This window comes from Molothrus aeneus, chromosome 2 (genome assembly GCF_037042795.1).
Source record: "Molothrus aeneus isolate 106 chromosome 2, BPBGC_Maene_1.0, whole genome shotgun sequence".
Lineage (NCBI taxonomy): Eukaryota > Metazoa > Chordata > Aves > Passeriformes > Icteridae > Molothrus > Molothrus aeneus.
Genome location: NC_089647.1, coordinates 83,789,163 through 83,814,902, shown reverse-complemented (window position 1 = coordinate 83,814,902; position 25,740 = coordinate 83,789,163). Strand labels below are relative to the sequence as shown.

General features: G+C 40.8%; 1 protein-coding gene across 1 annotated transcript in view; it reads right to left on the bottom strand.

The window, feature by feature from the left end:
- Positions 1–12,679: 12,679 nt before the first annotated feature.
- The window catches only part of SLC9A7 (solute carrier family 9 member A7), a 69,065-nt gene continuing 56,004 nt past the window's right edge, over positions 12,680–25,740 (bottom strand). The window contains exons 14-16 of the mRNA XM_066545183.1: positions 23,347–23,429; positions 20,048–20,153; positions 12,680–14,415 (exon numbers count right to left, since the gene is read on the bottom strand). Coding sequence (XP_066401280.1) covers positions 14,167–14,415; positions 20,048–20,153; positions 23,347–23,429 — 438 coding nt within the window. The 3' untranslated portion in view covers positions 12,680–14,166. The remainder of the gene's footprint in view (positions 14,416–20,047; positions 20,154–23,346; positions 23,430–25,740) is intronic.

The following is a 25,740-nucleotide window of genomic DNA, read 5'->3' as shown; positions in this document are numbered from 1 at the left end:
AGAACTGGTTACTCTTCAACAGCAGCTCTTGCCTTGTTTCAGCTGAAATGGCTCTGCAAACAGCTGGCAGTGGAACAGCCCCTGGGTGGAGAGCTGGTCCACAGGGCAGTGGTGACTTGCCCTCCCCTGTACCTTTCCCAGCCCACATAAACACATTTCTCCTGCAAACCAGACTCCCCTCTTTCTCTCTGTATAAGGAATTTATTAACTGCCCCCCCTGCTCTCCTAGCAGCATTGGGGTGGGATGCATGGGAAGAAGTGTTCTCCTGCAAAACTGAAGTTTTAAAGCTCAAATTTGTAAAAATAAAGTCTTTGCCCACCTTCTGCTACTGTTGGGCTCAGCTGCCTTTGTCTGAGCTCCATTTGGGAGTGTCTTTGCAGTCCCTTCTGCAATGGGCATAACCACCAGCCACCAGAACAGAGGAGTCTGTGGGAGGTCCTTGTCCGTGTCCTTGGTTCAAGTGACAGATGTTTGTACACTGGATTTAAAAGTCCCAGTTCTGGCAGTGACTCATGTGCATATCACTGACATCTATTGTTTTCAGTGTAAGCTTTTAAAAAAATGCCAGGAAACCTCTTGTCTATGCACCGTGTTACAGAGGCGTTCAATGTCTGTGCTGCACAGTCAAGCACTGAAGGAGTCAGACTCAGTGTCTGCTGCCTCTCCTTTCCTGCTCCTTCTCAGCCATGGATCACAAGTGGTTGTTTTTCCTCCAGTGCAACACTTGATCAGCACTCAAGGTTGGACACACCTGGGGCAGGAATGGATTGTGCAGCACGACTGGCACCATGAGCACCTGGCACCTGGTCTCTGCCAGAGGTTAGAAAGTGTGCAGGAATCTGCCGGGAGACTGAAGGAGGTAAAAAGGATGGAGGCAGTATCTCAAGGCTGAGGTATGTAAAAGCTCTCAGAGGAGCTGGACTCAGTCCCTGGTGCCACAGTGTCTGTGAGATGCTAGACAAGTTAGATTTTCTGAAGAGGCCAAGTCCAAATCAAGCAGAAGCTGAGTGCCACATTTGGTATGCTGGATCTGGCTTTGCAGAAGTGCTGTAGCAGCAGTCAGGGTTCAGGTGTGCCTGGCCAGGGGGCACTGGTGGCTCAGGGGATGACTCTGAACCCCAGAGTGATCCCTAGTCGTGAAAAGGGTGAAAAGAGTGGCATTAACATGTTCTTTGTCATAGGCACCCGAGCCCCAAGGGTGTGAAGTTATATTTTTAATAGGTACAGAGAAATGTCAGGTGAAATAACTTCTTGAAGAGGACCAAGCTGTGTGATTTATTTAGTCTCAAAGTCAAGGTTGAAAGAGGACAGCAGTGCACAGCAACACGAACAGCAGTGTGGAAGAGAGGTAATCAAGCTCTGAACAATACTGGCATAAGAACAGATTTTTACACAGCACTGAATCATTTCAGCCTGGAAGTTGGAAGAAGGTGGGTTTTTTTTTTAACCATAGGAACAGCACAGCAGGAAGGGATGAAAGAGACAACTCATTTTAAAAGACAATTCCTGTAATTTAGAAATAGGAACTGATTCGGTAGATTACTATGTTATGACTAGCTGATGGTCCAGAAGCCCTGTGACCCATAGGAAATACTGTACAGAGTGCTGAAGTCTTCTGAAAAATCAGCTTTAATGTACAAAAAGACCAGAGCCCTAGTTTAAAGATGCTTTGTACATTTTGCTTGTGCTCTGTGAAAAGGAGGGAATGCTGACTTTCATAGAAATGTTGTTAACTCCAGACTTCAGTTTGTTCTGGAGTACTCTGCAATAAGTTAGTGTCTCATAACATTTCCTATGAGGAAATCTGGCAATTGTGCCTCTGCCAGTATTTGAATAAAATATATTGGAGTTGTACAATAAATCAAGAGGAGCACAAAGCCCACACCATTAACCCAGTAGCTTTTGCCCCTTTTTTTCCTTGAGATGAGAGGAGCTGAAGGGAAAGGAAAGGTGGAGTGTGTTTGTGTAAGCAAAGGCTGCATGGGTGTTCATTTGCCATGGGTAGAAATCCCAGCTGTGCCAGCAAGTGCAGGATGTGGGACCACCCAGCCCTAGCACTGCCCTCGCTGTGACTGAGCAGCCTTTAATGCTTTGCCATGCAGCTGTAAAATGATTAGTCCCTTGTTTATTTATGCACAGGCATGAAACTAGTTTCAGGTGGGCTCTGGCTAGGATCTGAAGTGCAGCACTTGTTAAAATAATGGAAAAGAGCTGTGGGAGATCAATCCAAGTACAGCAGAGGCCTCTCTGATGGAAGATTTGAAAACCTTTCCTTGGCTTTTCATAGTCATTTCACCCTGCTTAAGCAGGGGTGACTTGACTGAATTGGTGTGAGTGCTCACCCCCTCTCTTATTTTTTTCCCCTTTTTTTATAAAACTGGTTTAAGAACATTGAGTGATACTTAACTCTTTCTCAAATGGACTTAGAGATGAGATGGTAGAACATTTGTCACCTGTTTCAAGCTGGTTTTAAAGTAATTAAGGACAAAGATTTCATCTAGTATTAATTTACTCCATAATGTCTGTATGTCCGCTGTTAAAAACTGCTCTTAATAATCTGTTTGAATCACTCTTGATTTGGTTTAAGCCTGGTACTTCTCTTACTGGATGCAGAAAACAGCCTGCTACCATCGCTCTGTGCTTTTTCTTGTCACAAGCACATAACTATAGAGTTATTTTTTTTTACACAATAACAACAACCCTCCCCCTTCCCCAAATACTCGGCTTTCAAGTTTATTCATTTCCAATTCAGGTCTCCATTTTACAGTTTTTGTTTCAATAAAGCACTTTTGCAAGGTTTGTTTGTCCTTGCATATTGATCAGCTTCCATATTCAAGTCCCAGTTTTGCCTTCATGCCCCCTAATCAGATAACCAGATAAATATTTAAATCATTTGTATAACATCAATTTCTTGCATGGAAAGAGATGCTGTTGCTTACCTGAAAATCAGTTTTGTCTGTCCACAATATTTTTAATGTCTAAAATGGGAAAACTGCTACAAACCAGGACCCAGCCTCAAGCTGCTGCAGCAAATGAGGAGTTGCTTTAGCATGAATTTCATTTTGCATCCTTAAATTGTACATTGGAAACCATATGTTCTTCTCTGTAAATTCTTATTAAAATATTTGCTATTTGACTATTCCAATAACTTATGATCAAAGCAGTTGCATTTAGATTGGATGGTAATAATAATAATAAATAACTAGCTGATATTTCTAAAATTTTGTTCCTTGCTAGGAAGGGAGTTAAAATCTTGACAAGCAGTATAGGCTATGTGTAGCTGCCTTGATAGTTCTGCCCTGGAAAGTGGCCCTCCTGCTGCTTTTAGCTCTCTACCAGAGGTTAACATGTTGCTTGTAAATTGGTAATGCTACCCCTGAAGGAAGCAGCTAGTCAGCAATTTTAAGACTGCATAAACTTGGCTTATTTCTAAAGTGAGTTTCAGGTTGCTTGGAGCTGTCAAAGTGTGTCTGGTCATGCCTGAGCTTACAGCTTCACAGATTCCTGCCAGGAGGAATTCCAGTTCTGAGACACTGAGCTCCTGAGGGCTGACCTTGGAGCACTCCTCAGCACGCAGAGAGTAAAACTCCTCTACTGGCTACTGAGCAGGTGAGTGATGCCCCAGTCCTCATAGCAAAACTCCTGTCCTTCAGAAGAGTTAGGCTGTGCCTTTAATAAACATTACTTTAAAATTCTTTACTAGCGCATGAAAGAAAAGGTCCAGGGATAAGTGGGAGAGAAGTCTCTTGTGATCTGTTACAGAATAGCTAGAATAATTTTGAGCTAGACATTTAATTAGTAAAATTTTTCATCTTCTAACGATGCTTTGATCTGGGGAATGCACAAGTAGTCTAGGGCCCTACAGAATAATTCCTGGGACTTATTTCTGAATGCCTGCAGGGCTTCATCACTGCTCTACCCAGGAGAAGTTCATTCCAATATTGAGGGGTTTTAAACTAGTGAAGGTAAAAAGCACCCAGGGAAGGTGATAGTTACTCCTTAATCTAAACCAACTGGAGTATTAGACGTTTCTAACTGTAAGCAGTAATTTGAATACCTGTAATATCATAAGTACAATTAATACAGAGTGAAGTTTGCATCCTTTGAAATCCTTTACATCCTGACTTGACAGTCAAGTTTTGCAATAACTGCTAAAAGGTAAAATCAGGTTGATTTTTGTAACCAAGTTCTTTCATACAAGCATAGTGTTATTCTCCAAATAAAGTGTGAAATTCTACAAGACAAATTGCACATCCGTCTTTGCATATTTTTGTTGGCTAAAGGCCCAGTATGGACCACCTTCCTTTTTAGAAGCTTTTTGGATTTTTTTATTAAGTTACTGCTGCCCTGCCCCATGCAGATACAGCATCTGTACTGAAGTATGCAGCTATGGATAGCTTCTAGTAACCTGAGGGTAGTTCTGTTTACATTTGACCATAGTGTTGTAACAGTTAATTCTTGCCTAGTAAAGGAAAATCTCTGGAAATTTGCTGGCATTCCCTTCTCCTCCCTTTCTAAATACCAATGTCCAGGGTAAATCACATCATGCCCTGTTTAGTTTTCCAATAGGATTCTACCAACATGGATGTTTCTTGTGCTTGAAGAGACTTTCTCCCATGATCCATTAGATGAAAGTGCACTGTGCACCTTGGGTCCCCTCTGTTTCACTGCCTGAAGCTGCTCAACACCACTGCCTCTCTGGGGTCTAACCCCAAATTCCTGCTGTTGGCTGAAAAGCCCAACTGAGCTGGTTTTGGCTGGGGAGGTTAAGTTTTTCAGAGCAGCTAGTATGGGGCTGTGTTTTGGATTTGTGCTGCAGACAGTGTCAATAACACAGGCATATTTTCCTTATTGCTGGGCAGTGCTTGCACAGAGTCAAGGCCTTTTCTGCTCCTCACCCACCAGTGAGGAGACTGGGGGTGAACAAGGAATTGGGAGGTGACCCAGCCAGGACAGCTGACCCCAGCTGGCCACAGAGTTGTCCCAGGTGATGTGGCCTCATGCTTGGCATGTAAAGCTGGGGGCAGAGGAAGGAAACAGGAGATGTTTGGGGTGATGCTGTTTGTCTTCCCAAGTTACTGTTGTGTGAGCTGGCCCCTGCTGTCCTGAAGATGGTTGAACACTGCCTGCCCATGGAAAATAGTGAATGAATTCCTTGTTCTGCTTTGCTTGTGTGCACAGCTTTTGCTTTCCCTATTAAACTGTCTTTATCTCAATCCACAGGTTTTCTCCCTTTTGTCCTTGTGATTCCCTCCCCCATCCCACTGGGGATGAGTGAGCAGGTGGCTTTGGGGCCTCAGTTGCTGTCTGGGGTTAAACTACATCACTGACCATGGATGCACACAGTTCAAATCCCACTCTTCAGTTAACCCAGCTGGCTCTCTGTCTGTCAAGGTCTGAGTACCAGGGAGCTGGGTGGGAGCAGGTGGCTGGAGCTCCACAGCCACATCCAACCCCACAGCATCTGGTCCAGTGTCTGGGAGCTGGCTACCTCCCACACCATGGAGGGCACCAGCAAAGCTCTGCTTCCTACTGAGTGCAACTTGTTTCCTCTTTCAAAACCTACCACACAGGACAAACTCACTGCTGTAATAGCACAGAAAGAATTTTCTGCACGGGAGGACCAATGGAGAGAGAGTAGTGGAGCACAGCAAACCATGGAGAAGCACATTCTCTTCATTGCAGTGTAAAACCTAAAAGCACTGCTGAGCAGATGAGGCTGGCAAAATACAGGTGCGTTCTCTACTGCAATTATTATAGAAAATTTCATGCCATAAACCAAGTTTCTCTCTGTAACTGTGGCATGTGTTTAATTACTCATCCTTTCTCGAACAAAAGGTACTTTCAAGATACCTGTACACGTACCTCAGGTTATAATTCCCTTTTTCAGATTGTATGTAATCATTTTTATATTTAAATTTGATTTCTTGTCCCATAACAAGAGAGCAGTTGTGGTTTTGTTTAAGATTTTTAATAGAGATGGATTTGATAATTTTATTTCATTGATCAAATGTCTCAGGACACATAGTGTATATAGAAATAGTTACATTTTCAAGTGTTACCCTACACAAAAACTAAATGTAAGATGTCACTGCTTATTCTTCTAAAAATTCTTCTTAAAAGGAAAAGAAAACAGCTCCTAACTGCAAAACACACCAGGCTTATTTTACTTTAAGTGCTTCTCAGAAATCATTTTGTCTTGGACTGTGGATTAGTTTAGCAGGAATAGTTTTTACTTTGTGAGCTCACTCTTGTTTAGGAGAAATAATGGATACCAGAATTAACAAAATTCACTTTATTTGAGATTATTGAACTCAGTTGTGGCAGAGGTGCCCTAGTCTTGGAACAGAAGCAATGTTAGATTGACAAATATCCTTTATTAAGTATGTTTAAGAAAATACAGAATGGCTGGGGAAGGAAAGTCAGTGTGCAGAACGTCTGTAACTCTTCAAGCAGAGTTAAATTCTGATCACCATCTCTTTTCATTATTTCCACTCCCCCTTTGTTTGATCCAGTTCAAATATTCAGCTGATGTTAGCATACTGAAAAATTCCTGTCTATATTTGAAGGGATAATGCAGGACAAAGCAGACTCTGGTATGTCTGCCCAAGCTCCACCTCACATCCTCAGAGGACTGGCAGAGCCACCCACGCATGGCTGCTCTGGACAGCACGGGCCAGCAGCTCCTGCACTGGATTTACAGTGCAACAGATGGGTTGTGAGTTTGGCTTCAGCTCTCAGCATTGCCTTTTTAATCACTCCTGCTGTCTTCTGAACACTAACCAGGGTGATTCCAAGCTCTTTCTGACAGACAAGCAGCTATTTTATAGGCTGTTGTGCTTTTAGGCACACACACTGGAAATGCTTTTCACTAAGTGCAACACCCCATTTTACAATCAACCTTGGGTTCCAGAATTAACTGCATATCCCCCACATGTCTCACTTTCCTGTGATTCCCTTCTACAGATCCAGCCCTACAAATCTGTAGATGACAGTGCTAGTTGCTTCTCTCCATTGTGAAAACTGGTGAAAGGATAAGAAACAGAATAGAGAATAAATGGTCAGTTATTAATCCTCATAGATTCATCTTCCTACAGTGACTAAGAGAGCATGAGCCAAGGCTTTTTGAGAAAGGACATTCCAAATATCTCATAAAATTAAGTATATCATCAAGACCTCCTTTGTCTTCACGATCATTCACTCTTTCTAACGACAGATTTAGAAGTTATAACACCTCTCTATCCCATCCAGGTTGATGTAAATCTGTATTTTATTTCTCTACATAATGTTTACTTTTTGTTGTACCTTGCAAGCCTTCCTAGGCTGGAGATGCTCCAAGGTGGAAACCATTAATTAGATTTTAAGGAAGGGAACTCTAAATCAATTCTGTGCTGTGAGAAGAGAGCTGAGTTGCTGGCTTTGCCTTGAGGAAAGACCTGACAGTACCAGCCTTTTTCACTTCCAAGATAAAATACAAAGTTCATGTGTATCACAAATGTGTCAAGCCACAGTAAGTTTTGTATTACTATCAGCCAAATAAGAAGAGAAGACATATTTCTGATGACTACAAATGACAGCTATGATTAGTGCAGCCAATGGTGTGACTCACTGTGAAACAATGAACTCCACAAAAGCTACCTGCTACTTCCCAGTGAGTCCAAGGTCTATTCAAAGTAAGGAAGTAATAAGAAATGGAAAGGTGATGCTGATCTGCAGCAGTAACACCATCTTCATACCTGACCTGAAGGTTGTTGGCAGAGCAGGAGTTCCAAGCAGCACTAACATTTCCTCTCTTGAGAACAGAAGGCTTGGATGAAGCCTCAATCAAGAGACTCAAAGCTGAATTTACTGCAGTATCTTGTCCACATGAATGAAAGCTTAGCCAAGCTTGTACAGAAGCCAGCCACTGGCAGAAAGCCCAGCAGGTGTTTATTCCTCATCCTCCACTGCTACTATCCCCACAACATGGAGAGCTTCCACAACATTTTGCTTTCTCTCTCCTCCCCACTCACTGTTGTATTTAAATGATAATTCCTTGCCATTCCATCCTCTTTAGGATACTGAGCTTCCAAACTAGGACTTGGAGACCTGCCCACTGTTGGTGTGCTGAAGACCAAGAAACCAAGCCCTGGTACTGCAGAGTTGCGGTTCTCCTTACATTCTCACTGCTTCACATGCAAATATTGAAAGGACAGCTATTGTGAAGCTGTCAACACAATTAAGAGGATCTGTCAGGGGATACAGGACTATATTCCAGTTCTACTAACCTCTGCTTACAGCAATTACTTCAGCATTGTTAAAGATATTTGGTGCAGTAGCACCCAGTTTCCTGCACACAAGAAACCGTGTTTATCTCTTGGAAGGCTAGGACTAAAGATATATTACAGCCCTCCCTAACGGCAGTTGGACCACTCCCAGCTTGAACCTACCATACCATGCAGGCTTTAGGTGCCTCAAGGGAACAGAAGCACCAAAGGTTTTGGACAGACCATCTACCACAGTCAGGACAGCATGATATGCTTTGGATAACTGGTGCATTTTTATGTTTGAAGTAACCCTAAGACACCTCCTGAAACCTTACTGATATGTTTATATCATAAGTGACAAGAATGGCAAACTGAAAATTCAGGCTAAATGCTGCTTCTGATTTTGAGCATTATGAACAGACCAAAACTAATTAACAGGCAACCTGTAGCAGCCAGCCTGTAAGTGCAAAGGCAAGGCGTGGCATCCTGTCTCCCTTAAAGGAAGGAAGCAAATTTGGGACATCCTTAGATGGCTTACATTCTCCTTGCTCCACCAGAACCAGCTGTGGGTTGTGTGATTTTACCTCCCTTTCTTTACTTCTGATATCCCAAACTCAAATCAGACAAACTTACCTCAAGTGACCCCGTGTGCTGGAAGTTGTTATTTCACAACAGCTATTACTAATCGGCTGATGCGATCCAGAAGAATGCCTTCTGGTGTTCTGCTCTCTGGTATTAATCTGTGTCAACATCAAGACATTCAAGCCAAGCAATTCAGGACTGAAATTCAAAATCAGGCAGTGGAGGATAACCTCCCTGATTAAACTAAAGTCTGGAAACAAAAGTCATAAATATATTACAACACAGAACTGCATGACCTACTTCTCCCTGCCTCAGTAATAACAACTTCAGAGATTTTACTAGTTAAAAAATAAATCCAATTCATTTCTCATAGCCTAAAGTTAAGTATTTTAACATTGCAGCAAAAACCTTTTAAGTTGGGCATTCACTTTCTCTGAGGGAATGCAAATCTGGAGGCTTTTTTTTTCAATTAGAAGCAAGAAAGAGACCTTTAATTGCAGCATTTCAAATTATTGCCATTTAATTAATCAAATTTGCATAAGTTAGCAGTGTAGTATAGCTTTGAAATTGTACTCAGGCACTAAAGTGAAGTTTGACTATTCTGCCTCATTCTCTCCTTTTTAAAAATCTTTATCTAATGTGTTTACATACGACATTTTCAAGCTCCAAAAGGTTAAAAAACTGCAGGAAATGGGGCTTCAGAAACTTAAACTAAAAATTACCATGTTAATAAAAGCTAGAACTAACCCAAATATTTTTAATTTTCCTGGGACAAAGATTGCTGCTCCCTTGCATGCACCAATAGAAATCTTTCTGGCTCTGTACTATTGCACAAGAACCTGAGGGGAGCACTGGCTTTACCCTTGGCAGATTAGCAGGTGTTCAATAAGCCAGGGCTTCTCTCCCTCCTGCACATACCTCTCTCCACGAGCAAGTTCCCTGATAGAGACAGTGCAGGCAACTAATAAAGTCTTTTATTCCAGAATAAATTATAATGAGCTGTCTCACCCATTTAACATTCATTAATATTCCCTAGATAAATCCTCAAACCCACTGGCATTTTGGATGTCAGCAAGTCCACGTGGGGCAGTGCAAAATAGATTATTATCAAGAAAGTACCGGAGGAAGAGTGAATAAAGCAGCCAAACCAGATAGATCATTTTATTACCTGAAAATCTGAACTGATTCTAATTCAATTGCTTTGTTGCAACTGTTTAATTTCCATAACAAAAATTTATGTAAATTGCAAGTATCAAATGAAGATATGAAATGTCATTTGAGTCTGCAACACAGATTCAAATATTAGATAAGCATTTGCATTCTGTTTGTAAGTGTGCATGTTTCATAAGGCTCCTCCATATTTATGACACTAATATTACCCTAAGAACTGCTCTCAACATTACTATAGTCAGTTTAGAACCAGGAAAACATAGTAATGATGTGAGGTTACTTTAAAAAAATTGTTCAAAGTTACTTTCCTTACTCTGGAGTAGAAGCAAGTCAGTGCTACCTTGTGAAAGCCTTTAATTTTTGTGATCAGATAGAATGGGGTGGTTTTATTACTTTTGCATTATCCCACAGCCCTTGTTTTAGATAAGGTATGCAGAAGCCAACATAAATTCTCAGCATTTAGGACTGCAAGATTAAGAATAGCAATTGTTTACAGTGCTGTTCCCACAGTAGAGCTGCCTGTTTAAACCATTTCCTGGCTTTGTAATTCACTGTTTCCTCCACACTTTCCTCCTCTTTCACTTTGCAGGCGTATTTCTACTGGAAGTTATTTTTCAGAATGGCACTCCGAAAAATTCCAGACCAAGAAGTATCTGTGGTTTTTCACTGTGCCATATTAAGCTCTCCCCTAAACCCTGGGACCCTGCTTCTGCATTGAAAATAAGGTTTGCATGGGCTACTTCTTACAAAGAGTATTTTCCAATACAGGGATATTTGAATTTGTTAATCGACGTGATTTTGACTGATTAATGTGTTTAACCTATTCAGCAGCTTTGTCCTACTTTCTGCAAGTCTGATTATGACCAGGATTGTTCATAGCCAGTCCAGGGCATTTACTGGCTGCTTTTCTCCTGGATGGTCGTGTCTCCTAGTTGTGGGTTGTCTTCCCTTTCTTCTAAAGTTTCAGTGGGTCATGAGTTCAGTAATTTTGGAGAGGAATACTCCCTGCTGATGCATCTGTAACTTCTCTGGTTTCTCCCCCAAAAAGGTCCTCCCCCAAATGTTAAAGAAAAGCATATGAAGTTTAGGCTTGAGAGTATCCAAATTCCATTCCCACACTTGTGCAGAAGCAGACACCATGTCTGCCAAGGCTGAGGTCAAGCATGTTATTCCAGGGAGCTGCTTCAGAGTTAAAAGAAACACTGAACCTTTCTTTGAAAGGCATATGAGGCATATTAGTTCTTAGGGTTTTATTGTCCAGAATAAGACTAAAAGACATTCTGCTGACCAACACTATCTAAAGAGAGATGCAATTGGAGTTAAATTGATATTATCCATGAAGGACCATGCCAATCTTATTATAAAGACAAAAATCACAGAATGTGGCCTCTTAAGTAGCATGAGCAGCTCATAATATCTGTTAAGGTTGCTAGAATTCCAACTGTGAGAGCTTTTCCTCCCCCCAGGAGTAAAACATAGTAGCCATCATTTCATTAATAATGGACATAATTTTAACCTTTGCTATTTACTTGTTTCAGATCAGCTCTTCAGAAGGTCAGCCAAAAAAAGAATTCTTTTCTCTCCTCCAGTTAAAATTCCTGCAATCCTTTCCCCAAAGGCAATTCCTTCATTGTCAAAGCAAATAATTTTTTTTTTTGGTCTTTTCATAGGCCAGAAAACATGCATCCTTGGAATAGGGCTAGACTTGGTCAAGTACCAAGTATGTGGTACTTCAGCCTTGTTCAGGCTTATCAGAAAAGCCAGTTTACATTGCATAGTAGATATGTAGCAGGGAGTGTAAACACACTTATCATAGTGCTCCTCCTTTCTGGTAACTGGAGATCGAGGATCAGAGCTGCTCCTGGAGCCAGCGGCAGCAGCGCTTGGAACACCCCTCACAGAAAGCACCCTGGAAATTCCAGTGCTGGGCCCCTGGGTGTAGCAGGGCTCTTGGCAGTCACAGGATCTGCTCATGGCTCCTCAGCTTTAACTGATAAACTGCCTGTGCTCCCAGGGAAGTGAAGGGAATTGGCTTTTTTTTGCAAAACACATATGGGCCTGAAAAGTTGTTCTGCTCAGCCATCTTCATCAGGGTTTGTAACCCTGCACCATTTAAGAGCAAAGCTCCCTCACTTCAGTCTACAACTTCCTCGTGAGGGGAAGAGGAGGGGCAGGCACTGATCTTTCTCTGTGGTGACCAGTGACAGGGCCCAGGGAATGGCCTGAAGTTTTGACAGGGGAATTTTAGGTTGGATATTAGAAAAAGGTTCTTCTCCCTGAGGGTGTTTGGGCACTGGAACAGCTCTCCAGGGCAGTGGTCACAGCAGCAGCCTGACAGAGTCCAAAGAAGTGTTGGACAACACTCTCAGGCACAAGGTGTGACCCTTGGGGATGGTGCTATGCAGGGCCAGGAGTTAGACTTGATGGTCCTTGTGGATCCCTTCCAACTGGGAATATTCTCTGATTCTATATTGGTCTTACAATTTTTCCACAAAAAGACTCCTAGTTTCCTCGTCTCTTTTCTTAATAATGTGAGACAGTCTTTACAGATCAATACCCTTTATAAATTTTCCTTGGAGGGACAGACAGGAGGTAGATCACTCATTAGAGAACACATTTAAAAGAAAGCAGACTAGACAACACAACCGCAAAGTTCCTCTGCAGCAGGAAATTCACGTACTGAGGTTAGCCCAATAAGTTTAATAGTTAAGGAAAAACAGAGTGGGTATTTACTCACACACAGTTTTATGAGAGGAACAACTGAAATGGCAGCAAGAAAAACACACTTTTTGGACAAACTGATATTACATCACGTTAGTGGGCCACAAACTCTTTAAAAAAATAAATCTTTTGAGACATGAGAATGAAATCACATTTTAGCATGCTTTAAATAGCTGAAAGGCTCTTCAAAGCATACATTTTCAGCTATTGGCAAAGACAATGATTATCTCCTCATCTGGAAATTAAAAAGCATTTAGCAATAAGTTAAAGCTAGCCTACATGTAAGTGGGCTAAATACTAGTCAGAGATTCTTCCCTTTTCACATTTAAGATGATACTACAGTTCATCACTTCTGTAGCTTATATGCTGTTGTGCAATGCCCCACTGAAGTTTCACATCTACTCTGCGAGAGAGAACAAGGGTAAACAGCTTTCTTTTAGGATAGTCACAAATGGTAAAAACAGTAGTATTTGTTTGTCTGTTTAATTAGATGTTTGCTGTTTATCATACACAAGAACTGTAAGCAGAATCCATGAATTCTGAGCAATATGAAACCTCCTGTTTCCATGCAAGTTCAATACTGCCCCTCTCTCTCTCTTTATTTCTCTCCTCCTCCTATCTGCTGTTTTTCCCAGCCCAAGTTTCCAACTATCTTCATATGAAAGAAAGTTTTACTTTGTGACTGCTACCCAAGAGAGCCTGGCTCCAGGCTCACATTGGCTTCAGGTACACCTTAGACCACAGGAAGCTGGATGTTTTTCTTTTGAGGCACTAGAAGTTAGGCTAAGAGTAATAGTCAAGTTGCCCAAAGCTAAAGGGACAAGTAGCTTTCATGGCCTTCCTATTTTAACAGCTGGCCAGCAAAGAAATCTTATTTTCCCTTTTTTTCCCTGAATAGATTAAGTACATTTTGCAGTAACAGATTCCCCAGTCTTTCATTCACACATCTGCAACCCTAATGTTTGCTGTCCCATTCCAACTGAGTTTCCTCAACCTCAAGAGAAAAGTTAAAAATGGATCTCTTCACATTCAGATACACACACAATCTTTTTTGTCTCTTAATAATTTTCAAGTTTATAGTTGTCCTTCCACATTCTCAAGCTAAGCCAAGACAAGCTCAGTTCTATGACATTTTCATGTACCTCTCTTCAGAGAGAGACCTGCTGCAGCTGAACAAGACAATTGCAGCATGCTAGTTATACTTGGATTTGATAAGCAGTTGGAAAGAGGAGAATAACCAGTTTTCTCATTTGTCTATTTTCAGACATTTAGAAAACCCCTCTGTCAGCATCTTGAGTAAAAAATAGGTGACATCTTCAGACCCTAGTAAAACCACTTCTGCGTGTTAACTTGTTTAAATAAACACCCCCACCTCAAGTGACACAGTGGCCTGCAGTCTTCCTTGATCCATTCACAGAGCAAGAGTTATTTTTACTGAGTCAGTAATCATGCATTGTATTCCAGAGGAAATACTAGCCGGGTACCCCTGCTTGTAACTTCATGATCTGCTGCTCCCAAATCATGTTCCAGTGCTTCCTCTGAACTACTTTTTGTTCTCCTGCTGTCAAGGTTAGTGGTAGCTGTATGGGGACCAGAAGAACCATTTGCAGTTATTGTTGTATCACCATATGTCACGGTAAGGTCACCATCATTCAGAATAAAATCAGAATCCTCTTCTCTAAGCTGTTCCTGATTCTGAAAAGAGGAAAAAAAAGAAAAATCTTTATACAGTGCACTGCACCTTTCTTTGCCCAGAACATAACTGAGGAATTCGCCTACATGTCACTACAGAAGAGATAAGGTTCCACCTTAAGAAATGTTAAAAATAACCTTGAAGCCAGTGTTTGCAAATCAGCTTACTGTTCCCTGTATAACTACTGCTACTGGGGAGAGATGAGAGGGAGCTGAAGCCAAGAACTAGGTTATGGAACGGGTAACCCAGGATTTAGTAGCACTGGAAGTACAAGAGATGAGTGGTACATATTGGGTATTGCATGACAATTTAGAAGGCAGTACAGGAGAACAAACACAGTTGAGCCACTCCAGATACAGTGTTGCATCTCTTGTTAATTAGTCAAATTCATTAGTAAACTTTTCATGCAAGTCAATAAGAACTCAGAAAGCCCAAAACCTCTGTATTCAAGAATTCTTCAACACTTTTTTGTTACACATCAAGAACTAACAATATTTTTTCAAACTATCTCCTTACTTTTACCTATTCCTAAATAAAGAATTACTTGACCTAGTTCTTCGGCATGCTCCTGAGCCATAAAGAATGGATACAACAAAATGCTTCCTTCATAGTTTTGTAACTAGTTCTGATGTGTTTTCTTCTCAAAATCATTTAAGTGGCTCACAAAACCCTGTGAATTTATTTTGGCAGAGATGGATTGAAATATTTAGTCAGAGAATAGAAATTGCCAAAGTGCAATGAAACACTTCATTTCTCTATCACAGCATAATACCACAATAATTGTACCATGTTGCACTCCTGTTTAACATGGTAAAAAGCTGAATTGGTCAGAAAATGGGCTTTCTTCATATTTGAAGAAAATTCCAATCAGTGCTATAAGCTTGCTTTCTTGCAACAGAAAGCAATTCTTTCCCCACATGAGTGGCTCTGCGCTGCTTAGCAGGAGCTGCAACGTGTACTGCTGTTCCCTCGGTAGGCTGGACACGGATCAGGCTGCCTTCTCAAAATGCATTATTTCCTTGTGCTGCGGCAAAGGAAGGGGGGCACAGGCCATGTGAGATGGGATGTCTGGGATCAACGTGAACAGAAAGCTCTGCCTCTACTGCAGAACAGGAGTTCAGGGCACTGGAGATGGAAAATGCTGATTAACCTGTCCATGATGAAAAATGCAGCTCCTGGCTAAATAAAACTTCCCAGGAAAGCTTCCTGTCATTATGTCAGAAAGATAATCAGACAAAATGAAGCAGCAGAAGTCTCTAGATGATACAGAATATATAACTAACAAGGACTAGAAGAGGTGTCAGGAGTTTGCCAAAATCAACGAAAGAAATGGTGCAGTTCAGTGTTGGGTGCAAGACAAGCTCTACTTCGAAGGAATGCTAATTTCTTAAAACCTTTACGGCATCCAAATTTATCACTGATTTTTGGTGACAGGGTTAGTCTGATAGAGAGCACACTGTTCTCAAAGAGCAAATATGGGTTAGGACACTTGCTTTTTGATCACAAAGAAAACACTGATCTACTGGCACCATCTTAAGTAGAAAAAAAAGGGAGAAATGAAGGGGTTCAGCTATAATTGGCATAAATAGCCTTTGCAATCTTTTAGTTGCAAAGAAAAAAAAGTCTGAGGAACAAGACCAAAATTATTAAAAGGGTCACAAAATAATCAGTTTAAGAAAATCTGGTATCTGTAGATATATTGTTTTGAAGAAGAGGCATTCAAATAAGGATGAAAAATCAGAAAAATGAGTAAGAAGAAGGAAATCTGTTACTGTTGACTGATTATGTTTTAAAAAGTCAAAGAAGCTGCTAAGGTCTATCACACGCTCCCCTTCATGGTTTTTGCCCTTGGAGAGGCACCAAGGAGGGGAAGGCAGAGCTAGCAGAGCACCAGAAGGTATTGCTGTACCAGGCCCACGTGTGAAGTGGCTGCAGCAAGCTCCCAAAGCACCTCCTGTCTCCACAATGCTATTGAGCAGTGAACTCCTGCAGCCACCTAGCAGATAAGAAACTGTAAGAACACACTACACCTGAGCTTCCCCAAAGGGCTGAGTGCTCTTGGATACGTGATACTGAAAGAGAGGGTCACAGGCTTTATACTGTATGGCAAGTCCTGACTCAGTCTTTCTTGGTTTGTCCCAGGCTGCACTTACATGTACCTAAACATCATCAGTTCCAGAGAAAACACTGAGCTTTCTCTCAAGGTAGTGAACAAACATCACCTTGTATGAGCCAAGGTCCACTTATTTGTTTCCATTCTGAATAGTACTGCAAGCAGCATGGATTTTATTTCCTATATTTCCCTTGAGAACACGCACAAAAAAATCTCATGTATTATACAGTTTTACTATGTTTGCAAACAAAGAGGATGGGTGAATAAACTTATCGTGTTTCATGCAGCATGAACAATTCGTTCAAGAAAGACAGGAAATGTATCCAAATAGATCCACAGAGACTTGAAATACTCCCAAGAATAACCCTGAACAGGCCTCTGCAATCCCCTAAGGTTCTGCAGGAAAAGCTTCAATTCACTCAGAAAACACAGGTCTGAACGACACTACTGAAACTGACACACTAGAATGGCTAAAGACCTGAATCCAAATCTGCAAAAGCCTGAATTCTGCTTTGATATGCTGATCATAACCTTGAGGGACCCTTGAGGGACCTCTCTGCAGACTGTCCTCTTTGTGGTAAAAGCTGTCCCTGCTCCTAAGAATACATGCTGGAGATGTTTTTTGTTATAAAAGCTTATTTAAATTGAGTTACTGCTCACAAAGCCAGTCTTTATTGCCTCCTAAGACAATGTAAAAAAAAGCACAAGCAAAGTATGATGTATGTGCAAAATGCTGGCATCACAAATGCTGGTGCTGAACACAACACAGGCACCACAGATAAGAGAACTTGCATTAGAAGTTACTTATCCTGTGGCTCCAAAATGAAAGCATGCATGCAAAATATATTCAAACTTAAACCTGATGGTCCGTTTAACTTCTCTTTCTCAGTTGAATTTAAATTCAACAAGGAAACTAAGTAATTTTTGCTATGAAGCTAGAACCACTAAGGAGGGGGAAGGGGGAAGCCTAGCTGAACAGTTTTCCTATCCATTTTGAGAGTTATCTTCTCCAAAGATTGCAAATCAAGTTTCTTCACTGGGCTTGCATATTTATAAATTACTTCAATTCTTTCTAGTTTCATACCAAGTTATCATACTGTGTATGTGCAAGAAATACTTTTTTTTAAAGCGTGCAAGAGCCCTGAAACAAACAAACGCCAACAACAAACTATCCCCAGGAGGGCTTATTTCACTTGGAATAAATGACTGATAGAACAGAAAATTACTAAAAGTTTCAAAGGACATTTCAAAAGAAAAAGCAAAATAACTGACCTACATCAGTTTGATCATGCACTGAAAATAACACCAGAAGAGAAAAAAAGTAATTATAATTTTTAAAATTTAAGCTGCTAACTGCAGCACCTTTTCATGCTTTAAATTCCAACTTGTCTGTCTGGGTTGGAAGCAGCCTAGTGGCACAGCCTTAAAGCAGTGGAAGAATGTCAGCAAGGAACAGTAACATCATCTCTGGAAAAAAGCCACTGTACCTCACCCCTGTGGGCTGACTCAGAGCCCTACACATTCTCCATGCAAATTGAGGCTTAGAGGACACGATCTCATGCTGAGGAATAAGTTGTGGGTGGGCTGCATTGGAAGATTATTTGACTTTCAGACTTTTGAACCCCCTTTGGCATTTAATTAAAAAGACCTACTCCCACTCGTGGAAGTGAGAGTGAATTCTAAGTAAGGTTGTGATGAAGTCAGAGAAGAAAAAGAAAACCTGAAAAAACAAAAGCTAAAACCAATCTGCAAATATACAGTCAGCATAGCCACATACCTATTGCTTTCTTTTCTATACAGATATCATAACTCAGACATGCACATGTAATGAGATCCAGGATTGAACACTTGTTTGGGAAATATATTTTACAGCTATGCTGTACTTAATTAAGTATTTACAGATGATTAATTTTTCTTGTTTAACTGACAATCTTGAGTCTTTAATTCTCACAGGTGTGCCATTTAATTGTCCTGGAAATACCTCACAAAAACACTATTCTAAGCAGTTTCTGTCCCCACAAAGACATGGCTGTCTCTGTTGCTTCACCTGCAGTTAATAGAAAGGCAAAAAGATTCCACAGCTTATTAACCAGTAATGAAATGTCATAGCCGTGCTGTGGCAAAGTCAGCCATGTAAAGAAACAAAAAGACAAACCAACTGCAGCGTTCAGAAATCTTAAATGGAAGCTATAAAACTTCAAAATCATATTCTTTCCTAAGACAATTGCAGCACTGCACTGAAATAGGAACAAGAAAGAGAATACAATAGGAAAGTTCTGTATTATACACCTTAACAAAGTATACAACCTAACAAGCATTTTTAATGAAGTTAATGTCCTGTGTGTATCACAGAGCCAATCCATTAAATAGTAAGTTTCCACATCTGGTGGAAGCCAACAATGATGAGTAATCAAGAAAAAAAAAAGGAAAAGAGCCAACTATAAGAGAAAATGAGAGTCAAAGCTTGCATGTTCATTCTAGTTAGATCCTCAGTTACTGGACAATTACTCTCATAAAATCATAAAAATGCAGACATATGGGTAGTGCACAAGGGCTAATTGGTCTGATGGATGCATTCCAATCCTTTCAATGCCTTCAAGACCTCCAGTGCCATTGCAAAGATGGGAACTAGGCCAATTTCTTGCATTACTGCAGTTCCAAATGGGCAACAGGTATCTCTAAGTTCTTTGAAATTTTTCTATCAAGTACAAGTAAGATGCTAATGATACCCAGAAAGAAATGTGGGGAAGATTTCAAAGGTGCAATTAGAATTTGTAATTTTTAGGAAATGATTACTGGACAACTGGTCCAAGACTACTTGAGCATAGAGATATTAATATCCCAGAGAACCTGCAAATTTGAGATGTCCCACACAGTAATATGGCTTTATTTACAAGAGCTCAAGAAAGGTTGTAGATTTCAGAAGCACTGTGCAGATAAGAAGGAAAAGTATCAGGATCCTACAAGAGTAATATGAGAACAGAGCACTAATTATTGCAAGACACGGCTGTAAAGACAGTGTGGTGACCTGCTAGACTGAGATAAGTAACTGATTAACAGTTTCTGAAATCTGATCTCAAATTTTGCAGTGGAAACAACGAAGGGAAGCGCTATGAGTTTTTTTCCCAGCTGGGTAAATGTGTCAGTGACATCTCTAAGGAGACCTTGAAGTTTAGCAGTAACAGGCAAAGAATCTTGTCCAAAAGCCTTGAGAAGGGACTGAATATTTTGAAGTGATTCACTGAACTGGGTTATTGACTATGCATGTAACTTCCCCATAACCTTAAATGTTATTTTTCTAATGTACTATTTGAACAATAAGATAATTCCTGATCTCAAACACCAGCTTTTGCCTCAGAGACAATCTTAAATCTTTTCTGCCTAGGAAAACCAGGACTTTCTTGCAGTATGTCTATCAGACCAGCTGAAACCAGGACATTACCTAAAAAGAAAAAACACTGATTTGCTGAAGTTTAATACATTAAAAACAAAACCAAGAGGCATTGAATTGTTCTACTTACATCATAGACCTGGGGACTTGTCAGACAGCGGGCTATCAGGCCACACCAGCTGGGCAGCGTTGTGGTCAGTGGAGGGCCACTGTGAGTGAGAATTGGCTTTAAATAACTTCAGTAGTTAAGGAAAACACACCAGTGCTCAAAAACCACTATTGAAAATAAAGAGACAATTGTACATAAATGTGGTTCTGCCTTTGAACTGTGATATGCAATAATTGTACGTAAAACACCCTCCCAACATTTTCCCCTTGATTGTTTCAAGGGCGGTTTCTTTACTCACTAATCTTCTAAAAGGACCACTAGCAAACTTTCTTCTTACAAGTTTCAAAGAGTTGTTATGTTTCTAGGTTCTGTGCTCTCAAGTAAAAAGGAGAAACCAAAGGTGCTTTAGTGTTGAAAGGTCCAAGGGTATTTCTGCTCTGAAGATGGGAGCATGATGTCAAGGTTGCAAGCTATAGGCAGCAAGCTGACATTCCTTCATGGCTCAGTACAGGGAAATACAGAAATTCTGTTCATTCAACATCCTCAAAGCAATACAGCCACTTGATCTGCTGGTTACTGAGCCACAGAGGTGCAACCAGAGGTATTACCCTGGCAATGCTCACAGACATTTCTGCAGTGCACATATATTTACCACATGGAGCCAGAAAGGCAAAGGGAAAACTGTATGAACCATGTACCACAGTATCAAAGGAAAGCAGTGCTACCTAGATGACACTGAGGGAACATGGGCATGGGAAAGGAAAGTGTCTTTACCCCTATTTTATGGTCTGTGCCCTGGTAAATCCACATTTTTCACATGAGTACTCCACACTGATGATATGCCTGAAAAAAAATACCCAAGAGTCAAAATATGTGTTTCTGTTAAAAAGCAGCATGTTGATCTTGACTAGCACATGAATCAATCAATCTTATTTTAAATTCAAATATATAAGTTGCAGGTATTCTAGTTACTTTCTTAGGCCTCTAAGCATGGAGAGAATCAAGTCCATTTGGAAATAGAACCGTTTTCCCATTAAGATGCTTAGGGTAAAGAGAGGGTTAAAAGGGGCCTGTTTTAGGAGAGAGCTAGCCCTTCCCTTTAGCAGAGCCTGGCATAGCTGTTTACTCCAGCAGAGTTATGTTTCCTCCTTTCCTCCTTCCCTAAGGGTGTGGTTACACCCATTCCTGGAAAGAAACAAGCTCTTTGCCCTTGCACTAACCCAGGCTCCATCCTGCCCTGTGCCAGACAGGCAGCAACCCAGCCGTGAAAAAACAAGCCCCGTTGAAGACATCTGCTACTTCATCAAACTTGCAGTTTTCTCCATGTTTAACAGTTGTGGGTGAACCAAGGGAACAGCCCACAACATTAAGTGAACTCTGCATTCCACAGGAGTGAAGTTCCCACTCATCCATGTGTACAGAGCTCTGCAGGCAATAGTGAGCTCTGGAGCACACTTTTCCATCAATTACATCTTTTTCAAGTTAAGCTCTCTTGCAAAGAGTGAATTTTGAGACAATATGCCTTTCTACCCAGAAACCAAGTGAATGCACCAGCAAAAAAAACCCCAAACATTTAGCCATGGATATAGAGGTGGCAATTCTAAAGATCATCCCATCTGTACCAATGCTTGTCTGAATGCCTCCTTCCAACAGCGGGAGCAGATTTTTACTTCTACATACAGTAAGACAGTTCTGCCTCTCAATGTCAGTGTCCTTGGCACAAACTTCACAGAAACTTTTAACTTTTCCTAAATATTGCTAGTCACTATTGGGAAAAAAAAAAAAAAAAAAAGGGAATGCACTGTCAGGATCCTTTAAGTGTCTGTGAAGAAGGTAGTTGGGCTATAATTTTCTCCAGGCACTCTCCCCGCCTTTGCTGCAGCTGCTAGGGAAGGACTGTTCTCTCTGCAAGCATCAGCTGAGGGAAGTCAGCATTGCCAACTACTCCTTTCATCAGGCACATCCCTTTTGTAAAGGCAGGGGATGAGAACAGCTCTGCTTCCTTCTTAAAAAGGCAAAAAAGAAGCAGTCAGCCACAGCCAGATCCGTTCATGATTTTAGCACCAAAGTCTCTCTGTTGTTTTTGGGTTTTTTTAATAATAAAAATTGATCTTGAGGCACTTTGAGGCCAGTAACCAGAATTTGAAGAGTTAACTTGGAATTACAAGCATTTATGAATATTTAAAATAGCACATACACTCCCTTCTGTGCTTTGGGTCAGTACTACTGCATCTGAAAGCATTGGTCATAAACAGATTTTATCCCAAAGATGCAAGTGCTATTAGATCCAAACATTTTCAGCCTGTTAGCTAGGTTTGCCTGGGTGTGAAAGCCTTCTGCACAAGGCTTGGAAGGAAACTACCATGCTCCAACTAGCCCAGCAATCTCTCATCAATCAAAGGCCATGACACCAGTGAAAAGACTCACATGGAAGCTACAAGAACATTAAGGCCCTATCTCTGGTCAGTGTGTATATTTAGCTGCCCCAGAAATTACTAGGAATTCAGTATTGAAATTTCTCTGGGTTTCTAGGTGTGACTTGCCATGGCCACAAGATTATCTTTGCATTTCCTGCCAAGTCACTCTAAGCTGTTGAGGAGGAGCAGCTGAGACACACTTAATGTGTCATAATTAATATTGTACTGATTAAGCTAAGTAGATTAAAAAAAACCCAAAACCACAAGCATGAAATACAGGACAGCTGCACAAAAGTTGCTCAGAATCTTAAACAAGGTGATCAAAATAGTATAGTAATAGCTTCAGAAAGGTTATACAGTACTATGTACACTCAGAGACACTCTGCTTTAATACCCATAGTACCTTCTGGATATACTTAAGGAGATCAGCTGGATCTCATGTAGATTTTTAGTTCCAGAACTTCCTCTTTAGGAATCAACCACAGATTTTGGGACTTCATCACAAAAGCAGATGGCTCTGCAGAGCAATGAGTTGAGGCTTAGATATGTACAATGAACTGGAAACCTAGTTTGTGCTATTAGCATCATTGAAAAGAAGCACAGACTAGTAGAACAAATCAGAAGACCTGAAATAGTTAATTGTCTGTCTTATTGTTTAGGTAGGTACTTCATCTCTGACTGGTTTCTGTCCTCCAGCAAGTGTGACACACTCCGCATTAGGGAAATGAAAGGTCTGACTGCTGAGCCAGTGAATTCAAGCTTCAGTTCTGTGTCTTGAGCCTGTCAAATACTTGAGAGTCAAACAGGAGAAAGATCAAGTGCTTAGGGCTACATATGGGTACATGGAAAGGAAAAAAGTGAACATTTCATGCCTTGAAATTAAGCTGTGTTTCAAAAGGATACTTATGATCAAAGCTGTACCACAGCCTGAAGAGCCAAGCGCTTTCCTGCTTCGTCCTGTTCCTTCGTGCAGAATCTTGGCCATCCTAAAAGTAAGATAAAAACATTTTCAATTACTTCAGGCAGAAAAACGCAGAACTATACACTCCAATAATTCATAATGTAATGTTCTGTCAAAAAAAAAGAGGCCAAATTCAATATGTACTTGAAATGCAGAAGAAAGCTGTTTAGAGACTTGCTTGTACTGAGTTTACTTTCCCTAGAAAGACCAGAAATGACTGCAGAGAACCAGGCTGTCTTCAATGCACTCATGTTACTTTAAAAACTCCTCTACCACCAAGTTCCCTGGAGCCCAAAACCCTATCTCACTGTTAGTCTAGTAACAGATATGGAATTAACTTCCAAACTGACAAATAAGCCTTGTGATAGTCCAAGACTGATTCCTATTCATTGCTTGCTTGGCTTCCTTAATTCTAGGTCTAGATCTAACTCTAGGTTTGATGGCTTTTTCTTAAGCATGCTGCTTCTTTGGAAAAACAAGGGAAATTACAGTATCTGATAAATTCTCAGAAACCTGATGAAATATATCACATTTAAAAGAAATGTGCTTAACAGAAAATCCTTATAAAGATTACAGTTGAGGGAGGTCATGCAAATCTCAGAAATGCTGGATCAACCTTGAAAGGGCTAACAGTGTTAAATCTAATCTCTTAACTCACAGTGCTGCAAATCATCACACCAGCTGCTCTGCAGCTGCATTTGTTTTTACTTTTGTTATTGTTTAGGGTTTGAGTGTTTTGTTTTGTGTTTTTGTTTTGTTGGTTGGGGGGGGGGGGGTGTTTATGGCCAGAGGCCAGAGTTAAACACAGGAAAACAAATGAATGTCTTGTATGAATCATCTTCCAAACTACTGGAAAAGAACAAGACAGGATTACACTGTGTACTTCTGACCTGCAAGAAGCCATGATCCACCAAGAGTTAAACCTAATACATTTTCACTCCCTCCCCTTCCCAAATGGTACATTTTCTTTAACTGTGGCATACTGCTAATCTTGGCTTGGTGAGAGAAAGATGAATCCAAAGGGAACTGACTAATGAACTACATTAGCAATGCAATGCACAGCTAAAGATGGAAACAAATGTGTAAGTTCTTTATGTTTGCATGGGAAAAAGCAAACATGATTTTTCCACAGCAGACACTGAATGAGAACAGAATACCCATGCTCTGTTCCCATTACAGCAATTCCTCAGTTACTGAGGACAAGCTCAGTCTGAACTGGCCAAAGCCATCTTTCCATGATACCACTTCCTAACCTTGGCTATATGCGATAATTGTGGCCTTCACTGTAAAAGCTCTTTTGAGGCCTGGACTTCTGGTTATTCCAGATAGCTACAAAACAAAGTTCACCCTTACTCGTAGCCAGCTCCACTATTTCAGCATCTATTTTGTGTGCTGGACACAGGCTTTTACAAAGAACATAGAGATGCCAAGTGCAGTGTCTGAAATGAAAGAGGTGCTTCCTGAGCAAGTATCTCTTCCCTGTACAACATGTACCAGGAAAAGAAATGAAAGGATTGGGGAAAAAAAAAACCAAAACAACCACCAAAAACCCTACAACCAACCAACAAGAAAAAAAACCCAACAAAACAAACAAAAAAAAAAAAAACAAAAAAAAACCTGCCAAAAAAACCCCCCAAATCCCAACAACAAAACCCACCAAAAAACCAACCAACTAAACAAACAGAAAACCCCCTAAAAAAACCCCAAAAAACCCAAACAAAACCCAAGGCAGGAGAAACCACTATGAAAAAAGCTAATCCCAAATACATTCATCTATCTCTGACAAGCCTGAACACCAGCATCATCATACAACACTTGTTCCCTAAGCATCCTCTAGATCCAAAGTTGCCTTGCTCAAGTAGGTTCCTACATAAGCAACCAGCTGTGCTGCTGATCTATCAGTGTCAAGCAGAACTCTGGAAGAGTGGAAACTAAGATCTGGACAGGGGAAGCTCCCAGTTAAGCCTGAGGAATTTTTGAGTTGTTTTGTTTTTTTCCAGACCTTTCGTTCCTCCTGTGAATCAACTCTAGTTTATAAATGAGCAAAACTGAAAATTCTGCTATGAACAACATTATTCCAATGATCTATGCCAACAGCATATTTCAGAGGGGAATAAAAAGTCAACTCTTGGGTTGTTACTTATGCATGGAAAGCTTCCCTAAAGATTCACAGCCACAGTTTGCTGAATACAAATGGCAATTTGCCTGTGCTCCTTCTGCTTTACCCAGGTGATAGGTAGTCCAGGCAGGATCCAGCTGGCATGTGGTTTGGTATACAGGAGTTGAGATGAGGTTAGCAAACCTCATCTTGGATTCTAACCAAGCCCAAGGGCTAA